General features: G+C 50.0%; 3 protein-coding genes across 3 annotated transcripts; 2 read left to right on the top strand and 1 right to left on the bottom strand.

Annotated features, from left to right (window-relative positions):
* Positions 1 to 2,547: 2,547 nt before the first annotated feature.
* KD926_003304 (DNA-directed RNA polymerase I subunit RPA43) lies at positions 2,548 to 3,882 on the bottom strand (the record flags this gene model as incomplete). Its single annotated transcript, XM_053097428.1, has 1 exon — positions 2,548 to 3,882. The coding sequence occupies one exon, from the start codon at positions 3,880 to 3,882 to the stop codon at positions 2,548 to 2,550; it is 1,335 nt and encodes a 444-aa protein (XP_052958515.1).
* A 309-nt stretch (positions 3,883 to 4,191) lies between these two features.
* KD926_003303 (J domain-containing protein) lies at positions 4,192 to 5,451 on the top strand (the record flags this gene model as incomplete). Its single annotated transcript, XM_053097427.1, has 3 exons — positions 4,192 to 4,236; positions 4,341 to 4,871; positions 4,945 to 5,451. 3 exons carry the CDS (start codon positions 4,192 to 4,194, stop codon positions 5,449 to 5,451), a joined length of 1,083 nt encoding a protein of 360 aa, XP_052958514.1.
* Positions 5,452 to 12,749: 7,298 nt separating this feature from the next.
* Positions 12,750 to 14,187, top strand: KD926_003302 (uncharacterized protein; the record flags this gene model as incomplete). Its single annotated transcript, XM_053097426.1, has 3 exons — positions 12,750 to 13,076; positions 13,256 to 13,728; positions 13,794 to 14,187. The coding sequence occupies 3 exons, from the start codon at positions 12,750 to 12,752 to the stop codon at positions 14,185 to 14,187; spliced, it is 1,194 nt and encodes a 397-aa protein (XP_052958513.1).
* Between the last annotated feature and the right edge of the window lie 1,461 nt (positions 14,188 to 15,648).

Here is a 15,648-nt window from a genome sequence, read left to right as displayed (position 1 = left end):
AGACCTTTTTGCTGCAAGCATTTGTGAAGTTTCCTTGCAAGACATATCCAACTCTCTGTCTTCTTTTGATTCTGTCCTTCGTAAAATAGAGCAGTCACAGACGGGTCTTTTGCGGGATCCCAGGTAGACTTTCTTCCACAAAACCGCATTTCGGTAGTCTCTGGGTTTGTTTGGTGGGCAATTTCCATAAAGTCCTGTTTCTTCCTTGTGGGCAGCCAATCCCCACTTCAAAGTGTCCTGGGAGTAGACGAGCCCCCGAAAGGCTGTTTCCCGCACGATCTGTTGACTCCGTGAGACGTCCAATGCGATCATGGTTACAACTGGCAATGTCTCGAGAGCTCACACCCTTTCCCCCCTCCTCCCCGAGTATACACTCCCGGAGGGTTCATTGCTGTTGTTGTTATGATGATGGTGGTGGTGGTGTTGGTGATGATGATGGTGATGGATGGATGGGGTAGCCTGGAAGGGTTGAGGAATATCCTTCCGTTTAGAAACAGGGAGGAGCGGCATATTGTGCCGTTTGAGAGGTCTTCGGCAAAACAGTCGCGGCCTTGAGAATTGTTCTCAGCGAGCTTCTGGTACGTCCTGGATTCATTGACGTACAGTTGGTAGAAGGACCGTCCAACATTTGGCTATGGCTGGCCGGCCATCCACCCCATGTTACTTTGGAAACGGCCTTCGCTCTTGACAATATACAACCCATCTCGCAATGCCATCATTGTGGCCAAAAAGAATAGATAGTGACCCCATGGATTCTCGAGACGATTCGTCCTTTTGGGCTCCGCCAGGTTCCAAAAAGGGGATGAGCGGGTGGACATCTCAACCCTATAGTCCGCCGCCCGCCTGACAAACAAGCTATACGGAGTAATAAGTCGATAAATCTCCAAACTTGACGTGCGATGGTCTCACGTATGATACCAGCTGGCCTATGATGATTAGCAATGTCCCTTGAATCGAAAGAGGTGATCAACTAACCCAGATGACAGGTACTGAAACTGCATAGCCACAAGGTTTTCAATTCGATCACTAAACGGGCTATTTTATCAGTGGCCTCCTTGCACATGAACCACATACATTGCCGTAATGACGGCAAGCCATCCACCGCGGGAGAGAAAGAATTGCGGACAACGGGGCTATAGTGAAGCTCGTAGTTCCCCCCGGCGGTTCGATGCTGTCGGAAAAAAAGATTATTTCTTCAGGCAGATTAGGCAATTACAATATTAGAAACTATATCGGGGTTGTATCCCGGTAAAGCCTTTGCTGCTTGACAGAGTCGTAAAACGGCAAAACAGGTTGTAAATTGATTGATCGTGACAGTGGAGACTACGAATCGGTGGTCGTACTTGAGGGCAGGTAGTAGAGTACTACGAAGTTAAGTGAAGGAGGATTCAAAGCGTGAATTTGCGTACATTGAAGCGAAACGATCGGTATCATAAAATAAGTGAATCTATGGTAGTTAAGCTATCCTTACAACATAATGCACTCGTACACAGCGCAGGGAAGTCAAAGTAGTAGTAGTAGTAGTAGTAGTAGTAGCAGCAGCATTCATACCCTTTCAGCGTGCCTGGCTACGGCCGCTATACTAGGGGAGACCAGCCCTAAGACCAGCCCTAAGACCAGCCGTCCTATATATACCATAAATTTTAACGAATGAAGCCCCTGGAGAACAAATAGGCACCCTGGGGGGGCCTTAAAGAACCTAAGAGACCTAGAAAACAAAATTCAAGCACAAAATGACTGAAAAAGCAAGATAAATAGTAAATATTAGCCCCTGGCATCTGTAGGGGACCTAGAAGGAGATATATAAGGTATTATGTCGGCCATTTACCTTGCCAGCTGCATGTAGAGTATACTGAACAGTTTTCTATTTCAACATTTATTCTTCCTTGTCAGAGACTTTATTCTCTAACAGTAGGCGTATATACTGGCCCTAGACTGCTCTATATTGCTCTAGCAATCTTATATTAATCATAAAGTTGGCTACTAGGAGCATCGCTTCGTTATTAAAAATAAGGGTGTCAAAATCGATAGTTGCATCTGCTGATATCTGCTTCACCTGGGCCTAAAAATTGTGACGCAAGTGTTTATAGCAGGTGCAGTGGATAAGAATGTGCTTAGTAGTCTGTATCCTTGCGTTGTAGCGGTAGGCAGAAGTTTTGACCGTTATGATCCGGTGGAGGAAGTGGTTGAATGCTATATACCCCGTCCGGGCCTACATTAGCGCGGAGGATTGCACTTTCCACATGTTCTTATAGAGCCAGAGGGTGTGCCTACTAGGGAGGGGGATCAGCCGTCGTGTAGGCCTGGCCGTGGGTCTGGTGAGGTTACCTCCAGCAGTATAAAGCTTCTTACGATGGAGCCTATGACTAGCTCATTGGTTTAACAAGTTTTGCAAAGCGCCGGCATCCGGATGCTGAAGAAATTCCGGTCCGTATAACTACATAAGTAGACAGGTTGAATAATGGGATATATAACAAGGCAGAAAACGTACGCGTCTATGGAACAATACAAGACATATAAACACAAAAAGAAGTCATGTTTCTAAGGTCATTTCTTCTCTTTTTCCTTCTTCTTCGATTTAGACGATTTCGACTTCTTCTCCTTGCTGCTGCTCTTCTTGACCGGTGATGCTTGTTCGGGTTCGGCTTCCTCCCCCTCGACCTCTATCTCTGCCACCGTCAAAGAAGACTCCGGGATCGCACCAGACATGGCGGTGGTAGTCTTCGGTTCCGTCCGAATCGGCAAACTCGACGATCTCCGCGGGGTGCCAGCAAACGAGTACACGCCGTTGCGCTCGTCCTCGACAACCTGGGCCTCCTCTTCGGGAGTCAGCATCGTGCCCTCGATGCTCATGAAGCCGCGATCGCGCTCCGCACCGGGGATCACGTCGACGTCGACGACGCGGAAACGCACAGTGCCGCGCACCCGGTGTCCGGAGACGGACTGGAAGTAGCCCTCCGCGGCGGCGGACTCGTCATGCTCGGCGGCAGTGGCGTCCGTGTCCAGGAGAGGGTTGGAGTCGGCGGCCAGCGCGACGGGCTTGAAGTGTTCCTTCTCGGGATCGAAGGTAGTCGAGGGTTCGGAGGAGGAAGAGTTGTTGTCGTCGTTGTCGTTGTTCTGGGACTGGGTCTTGGCGGCCTCGCCGTTGGCTTTGGCTTCCTCTTGTCCTTCTTCGTATTCGCCGGGTGCAATATACTTCCAATCGGACGGCAGTCTCTTGCGCTCGATACCCACGGAGAACAAGTTCAGAGCCACGGCGCCCAGGAACCCCTCGGACTGCACGTTGACCCAGCCTTCGAGGATCTGACCGCGCTGGGGCCGGAACACCAGGAAGGTGGCGGTGAGGTAGACGTACAGGACGCCGTACTCGCCGGCCGTCTTTGCGAGGGTCAAAGGCGTCGGGTTCGTGGCATCGGACGCGGATCTGGGGGATTCGGCGGGGTCGGTGCTGGAGATTGTGGCGTTGGAGTAGGCCAGGACGACACCCTTCAGGGGGGCATAGTAGGTGAGGATCAGCGGAGAGAGGTGCTCCGCCATCAGAGACGCCAGCGCATGGGTCGGGGAGATCGAGATGGGAGAGAGAGGAAGATAAAGCGTCGCGGTGGTCAGAGTGTAGGGCGAATCGGGAGTCGACGCCGCAGCGGGCTTAGATTTCTTGCTGCTTTTGCTGCTGCCGTCTTTCTTCGAGGATTTCTTGCTCTTCTTCTCGCGCGTGCTGGTTTCGTCTGCGATTAGATTATTGGCGTCATGCTTGCGCTTCTTCTTCGACGGTGATGATGAAGAAACGTCCTTGTTCTTGTGTTTGCGCTTGCGTTCCTTCTCGGGCTCCTGTACGGACTGAGACGCCGGGTTCGAGTCGATTTCCATTTCGTCGACTGCCATTGTGTGTGATGTGTGGCACAGATCAATGCGCCTTTTTCCCCGAGATTGTTGGGTTTAGAGATTCGACGGGTTTTCCGATGTAGAGATCTTTTTCTTTTTTTCTTTTTTTTTACTGTCCGCCGGGTGGAGAAGACGGGTAAGGCGGTGAACCGGGCGGTGGAGGGGAGATCAGCGCCGGCGAGAGACCAAATCGCGACTTTACAACCCTGAAAGAACGCCGACATCGCGCTATCGCTATACACTCGTTTTCAATTACTAGAAGCTTGGTTTCGAGGGGATTTCGATGAACTCGAGCCCTCAATTTTGATTATGTCGTCTATACTTTCCTTTGTTGGATGGGCGGTGCTTCCCAACGTGAGTAGCAGCACCCGACTTACCTGGAGTCCCTCCGTGCGGAGCTTCTCCGGGTAACATGATATCTTCTTTTGTAGATTGACTGACATTCACGGTCCATACAGTATGTCACCTCCCTCGTCCAAAGCGTCTACTACGGACTCACCATTCGCGCGGGAGATCCTCGCCCTCAACCCCCCTCCCCGCGCTACGCGCGCCATCGCCGGCGCATCTTTGTCCTAGTCGTGACCGGTTACCTCCTCTACACTCTCTATGAAGCGTTCCACCGCGTCCAAGTCGCCGGCGACTTCTACAAAGCCCTGGGCGTGTCTCCCCTCGCCGATGACCGCACCATCAAGTCGCGGTTCCGCCGACTCGCCGCACAGCATCACCCGGACAAGATCACGCAGGGCGAGGGCCTCCCGGCCGATAACTATTTCGTGTACTTGAAGTTGGCGCAGGATACACTCTTGGACCCTGCGAGGCGGTTCGCCTATGACCGGTTCGGTCCTGACATTCTGGGCTGGGGCGACCGCAACAAAACGATGCAGGACTTTCTGATGACCGGGTTGCAGCGATCTTTGTTGCCGTATGTCGGCGGGTTCATCACGATTATCTTTTTGAACTTTACCTGGTGGGCTAGTTGGGGTCGCTATGTAAGTTCTTCTTTGACGCATGTATCCTGATTCGCGTGTTCTGGTTCCTAATGAGAGGGTTGTCGGTCTCCAGTGGCGCTTCTTTACTTTCGCAGCCCTAATCACTCTCGAGCTCACCCTGATCACCCACCCCGGCGCCCTCTTCATCCCATCGACCTACATCCCGCCCGGCCTGCGCGATCTCCTCGGAATCTCCGCCGAGAAACCCACCTTTTACCTACTCCCCTTCCAAATCCTAACCCTCGCGCAACGCGCCTCCGTCACGCTACACATCTTCATCTCGCAGGTCACGCCTCCCGAAGTGAGCCAGAAACCCTCCGGTCCCAGCGATCGTCTCCATCCGCAGACGATGCAGCGTCTCGCGCAACTCCTGCAGCTGTCGCGCACGACGGACGGCGAGGCCACGCGGCTCTTGCAGTTGGGGTTTGCGCCGTTCCGGGGCGATCGGGAGGGCGTGGCGACGCTGCGCAAGGGCATGAAAGAGGGGTTGGTGTTGAGTAGTGTCAGGGCTAGTCCTGGGGTTCAGGCGGCTGTAGGGGAGGTTGTTGAGCGGAAGATGAGGGAGAAGAAGGGCGAGTAATTTGTATGATTTGGATTGTTGTTTGTTTGAAGATATGGTGGTTGGATAGTTAGTGTAGATACGTGGATATGAAATCAATGGCCAACAGGCAGTCTATATATAGCCTTTCTGATGTAAGAGGATTAGATTATGATCTCTAAGTTATCGATCGATATTAGAGTATAGGTACTTAACACGATATATACTGAGGGAAACGGGACGCTCGAGATATATTTCCATGACCAGCAGGAAGCCTCAAACCCCCCAAAGCCCACTGTCCATTTGATTTCTGGGAGAAAAGTCTCACAACAGTTTCCCTCGCATTCTAATCTACCCATAACATGAAATGCATCGATGGATGAATAGGATAGGTAAGATGGTGGTAGGTAGCCCTAACTGGAAGCCGTCCAGGACACCCGGAACCTGACCGCACCAGGAGTGGTAATAACTCTGTAATAATACCAAATACTGTCACAGCACGTGACCAAAACTCTAAAATACCACAGATCTTATCGGACTTTCTAGCTGTGGTTCAGTCAGACAGTAACAATATTTATATGGGCCTGGACAGTTAAACGCGTCTGTCCTTATTAAAAAGAGTGATAATTTTACTAAAATTGAGAACCTTGTGCACAATCCTAGTACCTATCTAAATCCCGAATTTTGGAAGGTTATCGCCTTTTTTGCGGCCGTGAGAGTCGATTTACTTACGGCAGCGCGCTTCACGGCCTTTTCGTGAGATCGAGCGGAAGCGGTCAGCGTCGCGTTGGCGGTCAGGTTGGTTTGAGCCTCATTCTGCCGATCGCTGTCCGGGTGCGGAGTAACTATTCTGCCGAGACACGGGCCCTCTACATAGACTGACCACTAACGGAGGACAACGAGATGCTCGAGAACTGGACCCCGAGAGGTGTGCTAGACAACCATACTGGAGAAGATTATTGAAGGACCCTACATGATATAGGCAGGTCTGCTTCACCAAGGCTAAGTGGTGAATATAGCAGGAGTCGACCGAGTCCTTATGATCAGAGAATATCAAGCTGTAAATCCAGTATCGGTGTGAATATACGAAGCAAGTCACTTTCCTATCTTCCATAGCCAGGGTAGTTGAATGTCCAATATAATCTCCTTCTTACAACATTCAGTTTCCTAAATCCCAATGATCTAGAATCTCTAGAATGCAGCATCATGATAGCTTTTGGCTCGGCCACTCAGATGGACCTGGGCTGGATAAGGCTACTTGACTAATAATGAATGTCTGGTTCACTACTCCGTTAAGCAGTTCTACATTGCGCTGTGACGCAGCTTCATGGGCGTTTGCTTCACCCTGATCAAAAATGGCATATGCCTCGGTCAAGGAACGACCAAGGGAGAGAATGTCTCATCAGATCTCACCAGCAAGCTTCTTTTACGAACCATTGTGAGTAAAATCAATAGTCTTGCTTGATTGTACGGAAACTAACAACTGCAGATGCAAAAGAAATATGGTACTATTGACAGAGTGTGCCCGATATGAAGTAGCGGATAGCGTCTCTTATAGTCCCGGTTTACGTCTGCTCCCGTACTCGTAAAGTGATGAATCTATGCCTCAAAAGTTCGGACAAGCCAGGAGCAGCTCAGCAATGCGTAGAATTCAGGATCCTCCCACGACTGCAGCAATCATTGAGAATTTGCGAGATGGACAGCCCTAATTTGCCCGTTGGTCAACTATCTTAACCCCAACCACCAGGTGAAGAGTTTATCACAGTGCTGGATTAGTCGAGAACATGAGACGGCACTCCTCAACTGTGCCCAGGCGGCCGCAATTGCGGCAAAAGGACTAGGGATAAGACGTGGTGTGTCCATGGAAGACTCAGGGTTGCTAATGTCATCTGAAGCCCATCAAAACCCGTCCTTGGCTGAAGAGAAGACACGATGGCTCCCAGGGTGACGCTCCTCAGGTCGACGCGCCTCTGGGTGCACTACTTGTGGATTTTCATCGCTGAATTCGGAATCATTGCCCTCTACGGAATTATATTCTTCTACCTACAACGTCATATAAAACAGGCTGCGATACTTCGGCAAAACCACCAGGAAAATCTAAAGCGCCTGAATCGAGTGGTTATTTACATGGTTATCTATCCTCTGGTGTACCTTGTTCTTTTGCTTCCCTTGGCCGGACGTATGTCTACTGCCCGGCATATCATCCAGAGTCGCACATACTTCGTGATCCTCCCGTTTCGCTGCCCTTAGTGAGCTCGTCTAGCTATCCACCAAAACAACCATTATCAAAAGCCATGTTCGTCTGGAACCTCAGCAGGCTCGGCCATTGAATTAACAACCAAGTCAGCGGCAATTTGCACCGAAATCGAACTTTTTATCGGAGACCCAAGGCATCCGAGTAGGTGTTATCATGCGCTCTATAAAATCACGTCTATACTAAGGAGTCTTAGTACTACAATGTCCCAGCGATACAGTCAAGATCAAGAGATGAGAGTCGAATAATTGCTCTCTGAACTCATCAATCCTGATTTCAGAACAATCGAAAATGCAATCAAACTTAAAAAGGATATGTACGGGCTTGGTTTACGGTAACCCTGGAGCGCGATGCGAGCTACTCTCCCCACAACTTTACAGCTCGTTTCGATGCTCATCAGGAACTGCAATGGGCCGCCATTCAAATGAAGAAGCATTATGACAAGCGAACGAAGAAAGAGAGGACAACAACCTCCCTTGGCCTTTCGCTTGAGCAATATAATCGTGACCTCGATGGTGACTAGAAGCCTTGCGACGTCTACTACCACTGTTCATCGGTGCCGACTTGTCTTAGTCCTCCCCAGAACCGTTTGTCACATCGCTCCTCCCGACGAGGACAATCCCATTGAGTTTGGTCACAGTTGGAAGGAATTCAGACGGGGCCGTCGAGCGCCTGAACCCGTCTGTTTACGGTCCTGAGACAATGCGATTGTATCATCCCCCAGAGTCAAATAAACGCATCTACAAGCGAAGACCATATCAATGGCATCTGGAATGCAATCCTAAATTGGCAGTTCAAGCCTAAAAAGGCCAAGATCTACGAATACCACCGATGCATTCGTTCATCGACAAGACTGTGGGATTTGCAGGGTAATATGCTCGGTGCCGATCAATCGCTCAGGCATACAGAACGTACTGTTTGCCGGCATGTTTCTAGAGCTTTGGCAAACCTGTGTGCTAACTATCCACTCTGTGAGCAGAGGCCACAGACAGTGCAGTTTATCACATTTCTCTAAGTTCTCCCATTGGGGTTTGTCTCCAATAAGTTGCAAGGAACCTGATGAAAATAGTTCAATCGACTGGCCATACTCCAAGATAGCAACTCTGTCTCGATTATCTGGAAATCATCCTGAGTATTCCTCACGCAGTGTTTTCGACTCTTCAAACCTCTCAGTGCTCCGCTCGAGCTTGACAATCATTGCCCGCATGGCCCGGCATTGGATCAGAGCCGCAGCTAATTGTTTAACTGATCCCATCGACCGCGATAAGCCGTTTCCCCGCCCTTTTGGAGGGACTTGGAGGAGGACTGACAAGACTTTCTGCGCAGGAGGGGGATGACGAGGATTAGAGCCGTTTCGATAAGAGCTCTGCAGTCAAGGTTCCTGTGAAATGGGTCGTGTCCGAAGCAAGTGTTCCTGAGTCAAAGCGAATCAAGATAGACGATCCAAACTTACAGTCTTTTAAATACTGAGAAGGCATATGTTCAATCTGAGATGCGAAAAGCTATTATCACTTTGGGGAGTACCGGCCTTGTTTCTGTAGAAAGCACACTGTGCTGTATGACGGGAAACGGGTTGATTACGCTTCTGGACTTTGAGATTGTGCAGGCTATAGAGGCAGAGACGCTTGCACCAGATGCGCCGGAGATGTGAGTGGTCGGGGAGCTCAAAACACCCTGGGTATCTGGTGTTGAGGTGGGATAAAGACAAACTTCGAGCCACGTCGAGTCGTCGCCTCCTCCCACCCTCGTCGAGGATGATCTTGTCATACCCACGGATCGAAGAAAATCTACATGTTAGAAGTCATAACTGACCAAGTTAGCCAGCGAAGCGATGAAAAGGGGCCGGCAGCCGCGAATCACTAAGTTTAATCCTTAAATCGTCTTAGATCATTGAGTTGATTGACCTCGGGTTTGCCCGCTGGCTTCATTCCTGCGCCGGCCACCACTGATTTCGTAAGATTCTTTTCCGAAGACATTTTGATTGCAGCATTACTGACAGTTTACTATTAGACCGGCCCCGTAACGATGCGCACTGCTTTTCTGGGTACGGGGGACCAATGGTTCATTCTGAGTCTGTTAGATTACCTGATCTCCTTTTCTATTTCCTTTTCAGTATATCCTTCCAATATGTTCCTTCTCAATCATGTTATTGATGGTTCTCGCAGTCTACATCCTTTACTACCCTGTCCCTTCCAATTCCCTTTCGACCATTATTTATTTTGTTTCTTATTAGTCGATCGAGGACAATCGGAGTATGGGATGGCCGAGTCTGTTAGACCCCATCTGAGGGCTTAAACACAGCGACGACGCCTTTGACAAGAGACTCCGAAATAAAATAAAAAAACCCCTAAAGTGCCTGCCCTAAGCTGACTTCCTATTAATGCTGGCGACATTATTCCTCTACCCTACCATAGTGAGTTTTCGAACTCGATGCGGTCACTCACTTGGAGCTCGTAGAGTGCCGATACTGTGTACTTGGTGGAATCCGTGACCACGCTGTTCACCGCGCGTTAACTTTGCATGCCTAGGCAGTCGAGATGATAGAAACGAGTGCTATCTTGAGTTGTCACATTCGCTTGTTGATTCTAGTAAGGTATTCCCAAGGGAAGATCTCATACCGACATCAGAAGGCCGATCCTCGAATGGGTGATCAGGGTCAATCACCTATAGAGAAGCTAATCTGGAGGGAATGCTATCACTGCAAACACTGCCGGGTATTTCGAAACCCACAGTACCGCTCTGCACACTGTCTCTTTCCGGGGTATACTGGCGCAATGACCTAACTTTGCACAGAGTGTTCAGGCTGCTTTCTGGATACACAGTTGGATAGGGGTGCTCGTTCTGCAAATGTTCTGAAGCGTACTATATTGCGACTTAGTAGTCTTCTAGGTGGAAGAGCCTAGCGTATCCTGTAGATGGTTGATTAGTCGGTTCAGAGAAGTAAAAAACCACTTACATATTGATTTTGCCTACTCCGTAGATCCAACAGTAAAGCGATGAGAATGTTCATAGCATATTTTCTTAATCAAAGGTGCTTCCATGACTTGGTCAAGAGCCTTTCTCCATGGATGACGGCAGTATTCTTTGCCCGATCCATGCGATTGAAAGCCAGAAAAAGTTGCCCAACAATAAGATGATGTCTCTCGTTGACTGCGACACAAAGGTATCCTGACGAAATTGAATCAACACTGTATAGGTCATTCGAGAGCTCGTGCCGATTGAGGGGATGACATTGTGACTTCTTTCAACATCAATCACTCGTGTTAATCTCCTTTGCCTCCCTTGCCGGTCCAGCGCAGTTACGTCGCCCTGGCGCTTCTGCCTAGGTTCGTTCGTAGGGGATCAGAACGTGCGATTTGATGATCATCAGCGCTTTTCATCAACGCCTTTCAAAGGTTCAATCCGATTCATGATGCAGTGCAGGTGGATAGGTATAACCTTGACAAAGGGCTGGCTTGAGATTGCATCGTGCGGAGGAGACATGCCGAGAGGTGGTGTCTCCGGAGGAACAGGGGGAAAGATAGTCAGATCTTGGCCGGGGGTTGCTGGGGAGGCGGTAACTAAGCGGGTCAGGCGAGTCGCCTGAAGGGTGATACTTTTGAGCTCCTCTTGAGTGGTCTGGATGACCTGGATAACCTGGATGACCTGATCGGGTGCTATATTTCCAATTACTGTTCAAGACTAATTTTCTATCTAGGAAGTAATAGTAGAAACTGGATAGTAAATACTAGAGTACTGTGTTGGTTGAATTCCAGGCTGCTGCCCCGTTGTCCGTCCATTGCAAGCGAACAGAAGGATCTGTGATGGGAATTAATTATTATTTTAGTGTTTGGATTTACTGATTATTGCGGCGTCGAAAACCAAAAAGACCGGTCGACGAGCCAGTGCATCCCAAGGGAAACAGAAACAGAACGGTGGATAAACCGGGTCTGTCGGGTTGAATTTTTGAATTGGTGCGCCTTTTTTCCCCCATCGTCTCGGTCCATGCGTCAATGGAAGGGAATGGATTGATTGCGTTCCGACTGTGGCGAGCCGGTTTTCTTGGGTCGTGGAATCGTGATTATTGATTGTTATTCCTGGTTACCCGCCGGTTGATCTGTTAGTCCAGGCAGGGCGTCAAGCGGTTTGATTTGTAGGTGTGTTCCTTGAGGTCAGTTCTAAAAAGGAGAGAAAAAATAAATAGAAAAAAGGGCCGGCCAGCTCTTCTGATTTTATCGGGCACTCCAATCAGTTCCAGGGGGAGGGATGATTGTCTATCCGCATGATGCTAGCAGGAGGATCGTGACCATCTGGTAAGTTAGTAGCGAGGGAGAAGCAAGTGGAAAGGCCGTTCAGGCTTTCAGGCTTTCAGCCCGTAAGAGTCAATACGAGGAAAGTAGAAAAATCATCCGATGGAGCTGGAATGGATCCTCCCGTAATTAACTGGGCCTGATCGCTGCGAATGAACGCCGGACGGAAGCGGTGGAAGGCTGGTTGAATGCGGAGGCCTGGTGAAGGTATGTTCGAGGAGACAGATGGGGGAGAATGGGGTGGGAGAAGGACCATGAACAGAAAGAGATCAAATCGAGATACTAGGAAATATTATCAGAGCCCTTGGAGACGATCCACGTACTTGATATGATATTGTGTAGAATATGGATAGAAGAGTAAATGTACCTGAAGAGATCTATTGTAGATGAGGTTCAAGAGGACGTGGCTGACTCATCCGCCTTGCCTGTTTGGGTACAGTAATCAGGCCTGGCCGTAACGCCGAGTCGGACCTGCTACGTACAGAAATGGTAACAGAAATACCAGGATCTCCCTGATCGTCGGTCTCTATCGAGCATTAAGAGTTAATACCGGTACCAGCACGTACCAAATGACGTCCGCGTCGGCCGCACCCACGCGTAACGCTGAAAAAAAAAAAGACGGAAGAAAAGAAAAAAAAACCGCCTCGGTACCGGACGCGTACCTTACAGCCCCCCCGTCAGTCTTTCCTTAGGAGGTCTCTTCCTTTCTCTGTGAAATCCGCTGGGCTGCACCACAGTCTGCCGCCGCAGAACAAAGTCTGAGTCTAGTAGTAGACGAGATGAACACACCAACAATAATGAAAACACATCTTTATCCCTTCCATCCCCCCGGCCTTGCCGTCTCGCCCTCCTCTCCTTTTCTTCCTTCCTCCCATCCCCCTTCCCTCTCTCTACCATCCCGACTCATTCTCACCACCTTCCCTCCCATCTTCAGCTTCTACTCCATCACCCCCGGACTATGTCATTTCGGCCTCAATTCTCCTATCGTCAACAAGCCTCGCCGTGACCGTGACTACCGACTTCTCGCCGCTCACCTGTCGCCTTTCTGGTTCGGAACCACGCAACCCCCATCGCAACCAATCTTCCACCGTGCTTCGTCACGCACTCCCCTCCTCCCGGTCTCCGTCTCCCTTTTTTAAACCTATTTCAACTCTACGACCCCGATCTGCCTCAGAAAAAACACTGCCACTTTGCGCAGGTGACGGTCTCCACCACTTATTAGCCCAACACCTTCTGGGAGAGGAATTCACCTACTCTGTGAATAGCCTTCCCTCTAACGACACAACCGCATCTTCCCTACAAGTCGTTGCCAAACGCAAACCACTGGGCCGTCAACGTCATGCCTGCCTCTAGCTCTGCTACGTCGTCGGCCACCAACGGTCGCTCCGGTCGATCGGGGGCCTCCAAAGGGGTCCTGGTCCTCAAATTGTCTCCCGAAGTGTTGAGCCAGTTTGCCACGCCGCCCCCCGAACCCAAGGACAAGAAGTCCAGGAAAAACAGCACTCCCAAGATCCAGGAGCCCGTTGCCGAAACCCCCGTCAAGGAAAAAGAAGCTTCTCCCGCCTCGTCTTTCACTGAGGCTCCGATCCCTCCATCTTCTGTGGACAACGCGTCCGATGCCGCTTCTACACCAGCGGCCGGTACGTCGGTTGCCGACACTCCTCGCCGCAAGGGCATGCCGGGCCCCAAACCTGGTAGCAAGAGAGGCCTGAACCAGACGGCCGAGACGCAACCCAAGCCGAGAGGCAAGCCGGGTCCTAAGAAGAAACCCCGACTGTACGTTGATTTGATTCTACTGTCTCAATTCATGGAATATCTTATACTAACGCTTTGTTCTGTAGTGACGACGGAACGGTCGACCACGTGAAACTGGCAGCAAACCACCGACTCGGACCTAAGGCCAACACTGGTGCCATCAATGCCGGTCTTCGTGCCCTGGATCGTACGGGAGCTCCCTGTCGGAAGTGGGAGCGAAAGCCCCTTCAATTGAAGAGTTTCACCGGTGTGAATTGGAACCTGTCCAGCTGGCGCACTCCTCGACCTCAAGTCTCCGAAACGAACGGCGAGATCAAGGACGGCGTCCTCGAGACGGGTGACAGCGACAGCAAGGCCAACCAGAGCGCCAGCGGAGTTCCCAGCGAGAAGAGCAATTCGGGTGACGGAGACCTCACGCCGGTCCCTCCCAATCTCACCGAAGCCTCTTCGCCTGCGCCTGCCATGGCCATGGCTGCGTAGGCCATTGACCTACGTCCACGATTTGCATCTCATCCTTCTTTCTGTACATTATTTTTTTGACTCTTATCTATCATACCTTGCCGCCCTATTGTTCTCATTTATGTTTTCCCTGCCATCTATTTGGCAGCTACTGGAGCGTTTTTTTTTTTTTTTGTTCTTTTTTGTCATCTGGGGTTGTATTTGCTGCCGGTCTGGAGTTTACTGTCACTATTGTCTAATTGGTTTTTCTATTGTCGAGACACTGGCCCAGCGGTCCAGTTCGAGAGTGTGAAAAGGATCGCTGCCCCGATCTTTCACTACAGGACGTTTCATCTTACCTTTCTACCTACGATCCTGCTTTGTTCTTTTGTTTTCTTTTCTTCTCTTACCTTTTTTTTTTTTTTTTTTTTTTCTCTCTAATTGCTATTTACGAATAAGTTATGTACCACTACGGTTGTGAAAACATTGGATCTGGTATCTCTTTCAACGCAGCATTTGTCAGTTATTGCCGGAGTCATGGCAGGAATGGGGCAGGAGGGAAAAAGCATGCGGTAGATAGATAGGAAATAGCCGGAATCACAGGTGGGAATATGCCTGGGTCAATCAAGCATGGGAGAAATTTAACATATGTCTTTATTCTCTGTAGTGCAAGTGATTCGATTTGATCGGAACTGATTCCAAGGTTCCTTTGTATGTTGTAAATTTGGCAGCAGGGATGTTGAATGGCGGAGATTGAATCACCACTGGATATATATTTGTCTAGGGCTCATACGCTCGTCCCCGTTTGGAGGGACCGGGATGAAGTCATGGCGAGAGGGGTTTGAAGATAGGTCGGATGGTTGCATGGGAGAACAGGCAGCCGTTTGTTTGAGTGAGAAGAGGGGGCAATGTAGTGTAGGTAGTGAGCAGACGGTGGACGTTACGTACGGCCGGCTCATCGCCAGGCCTAAAGCGCCCGAATCCCGTGCTTTCTCTTTCCCCCCCGCAGCATTCCTTGTTAGGCCATTCATTATTCATTCATTCTTATTCTTTCCTGTCGGGTGATTCCTGCCCTCTCGTTCTCCTCGACTCTTCTCTTCTCGCCTCCCCCCCTCCCCCACAGTTTCTATCTATTTACCGTATTAGAGGATCTCCCTGTAGTGTTGGGGTTCTACTTTCCCCGTCCTGTCACACAGACCAAACGCAGGCTGTCGGGTCTATGGTGGTTCCCTGATTCTGTTGGATTAAGACCGTCGTCCGGAACCCCCTTTTACTGAGCGATTCTTGTTTTGATTGAGACCCATTGTCTGCTTTCTGTACATGGCCACAGAAGAAAGATATCGCAAGGTGACTTGTTGCTACTACGGCGGTGCTCCACTCTCCGTTTATGGAAAGTCGTGATCTTCGAGAGAACACCGCGGAAGATCGTACAGAAAGTCAGAAACAAGACCTCGACGAGCCCAGTCGATCATTGCGTCAGACTATCCGAGACAAATGATAGTG

The sequence above is a fragment of the Aspergillus affinis genome (assembly GCF_023601865.1).
Source record: "Aspergillus affinis strain CMG 70 chromosome Unknown NODE_17_length_398122_cov_92_786867, whole genome shotgun sequence".
NCBI classification, from domain to species: domain Eukaryota; kingdom Fungi; phylum Ascomycota; class Eurotiomycetes; order Eurotiales; family Aspergillaceae; genus Aspergillus; species Aspergillus affinis.
Note: the sequence above shows the minus strand (reverse complement) of the source record. Positions and strands in the feature narration are given on the sequence as shown.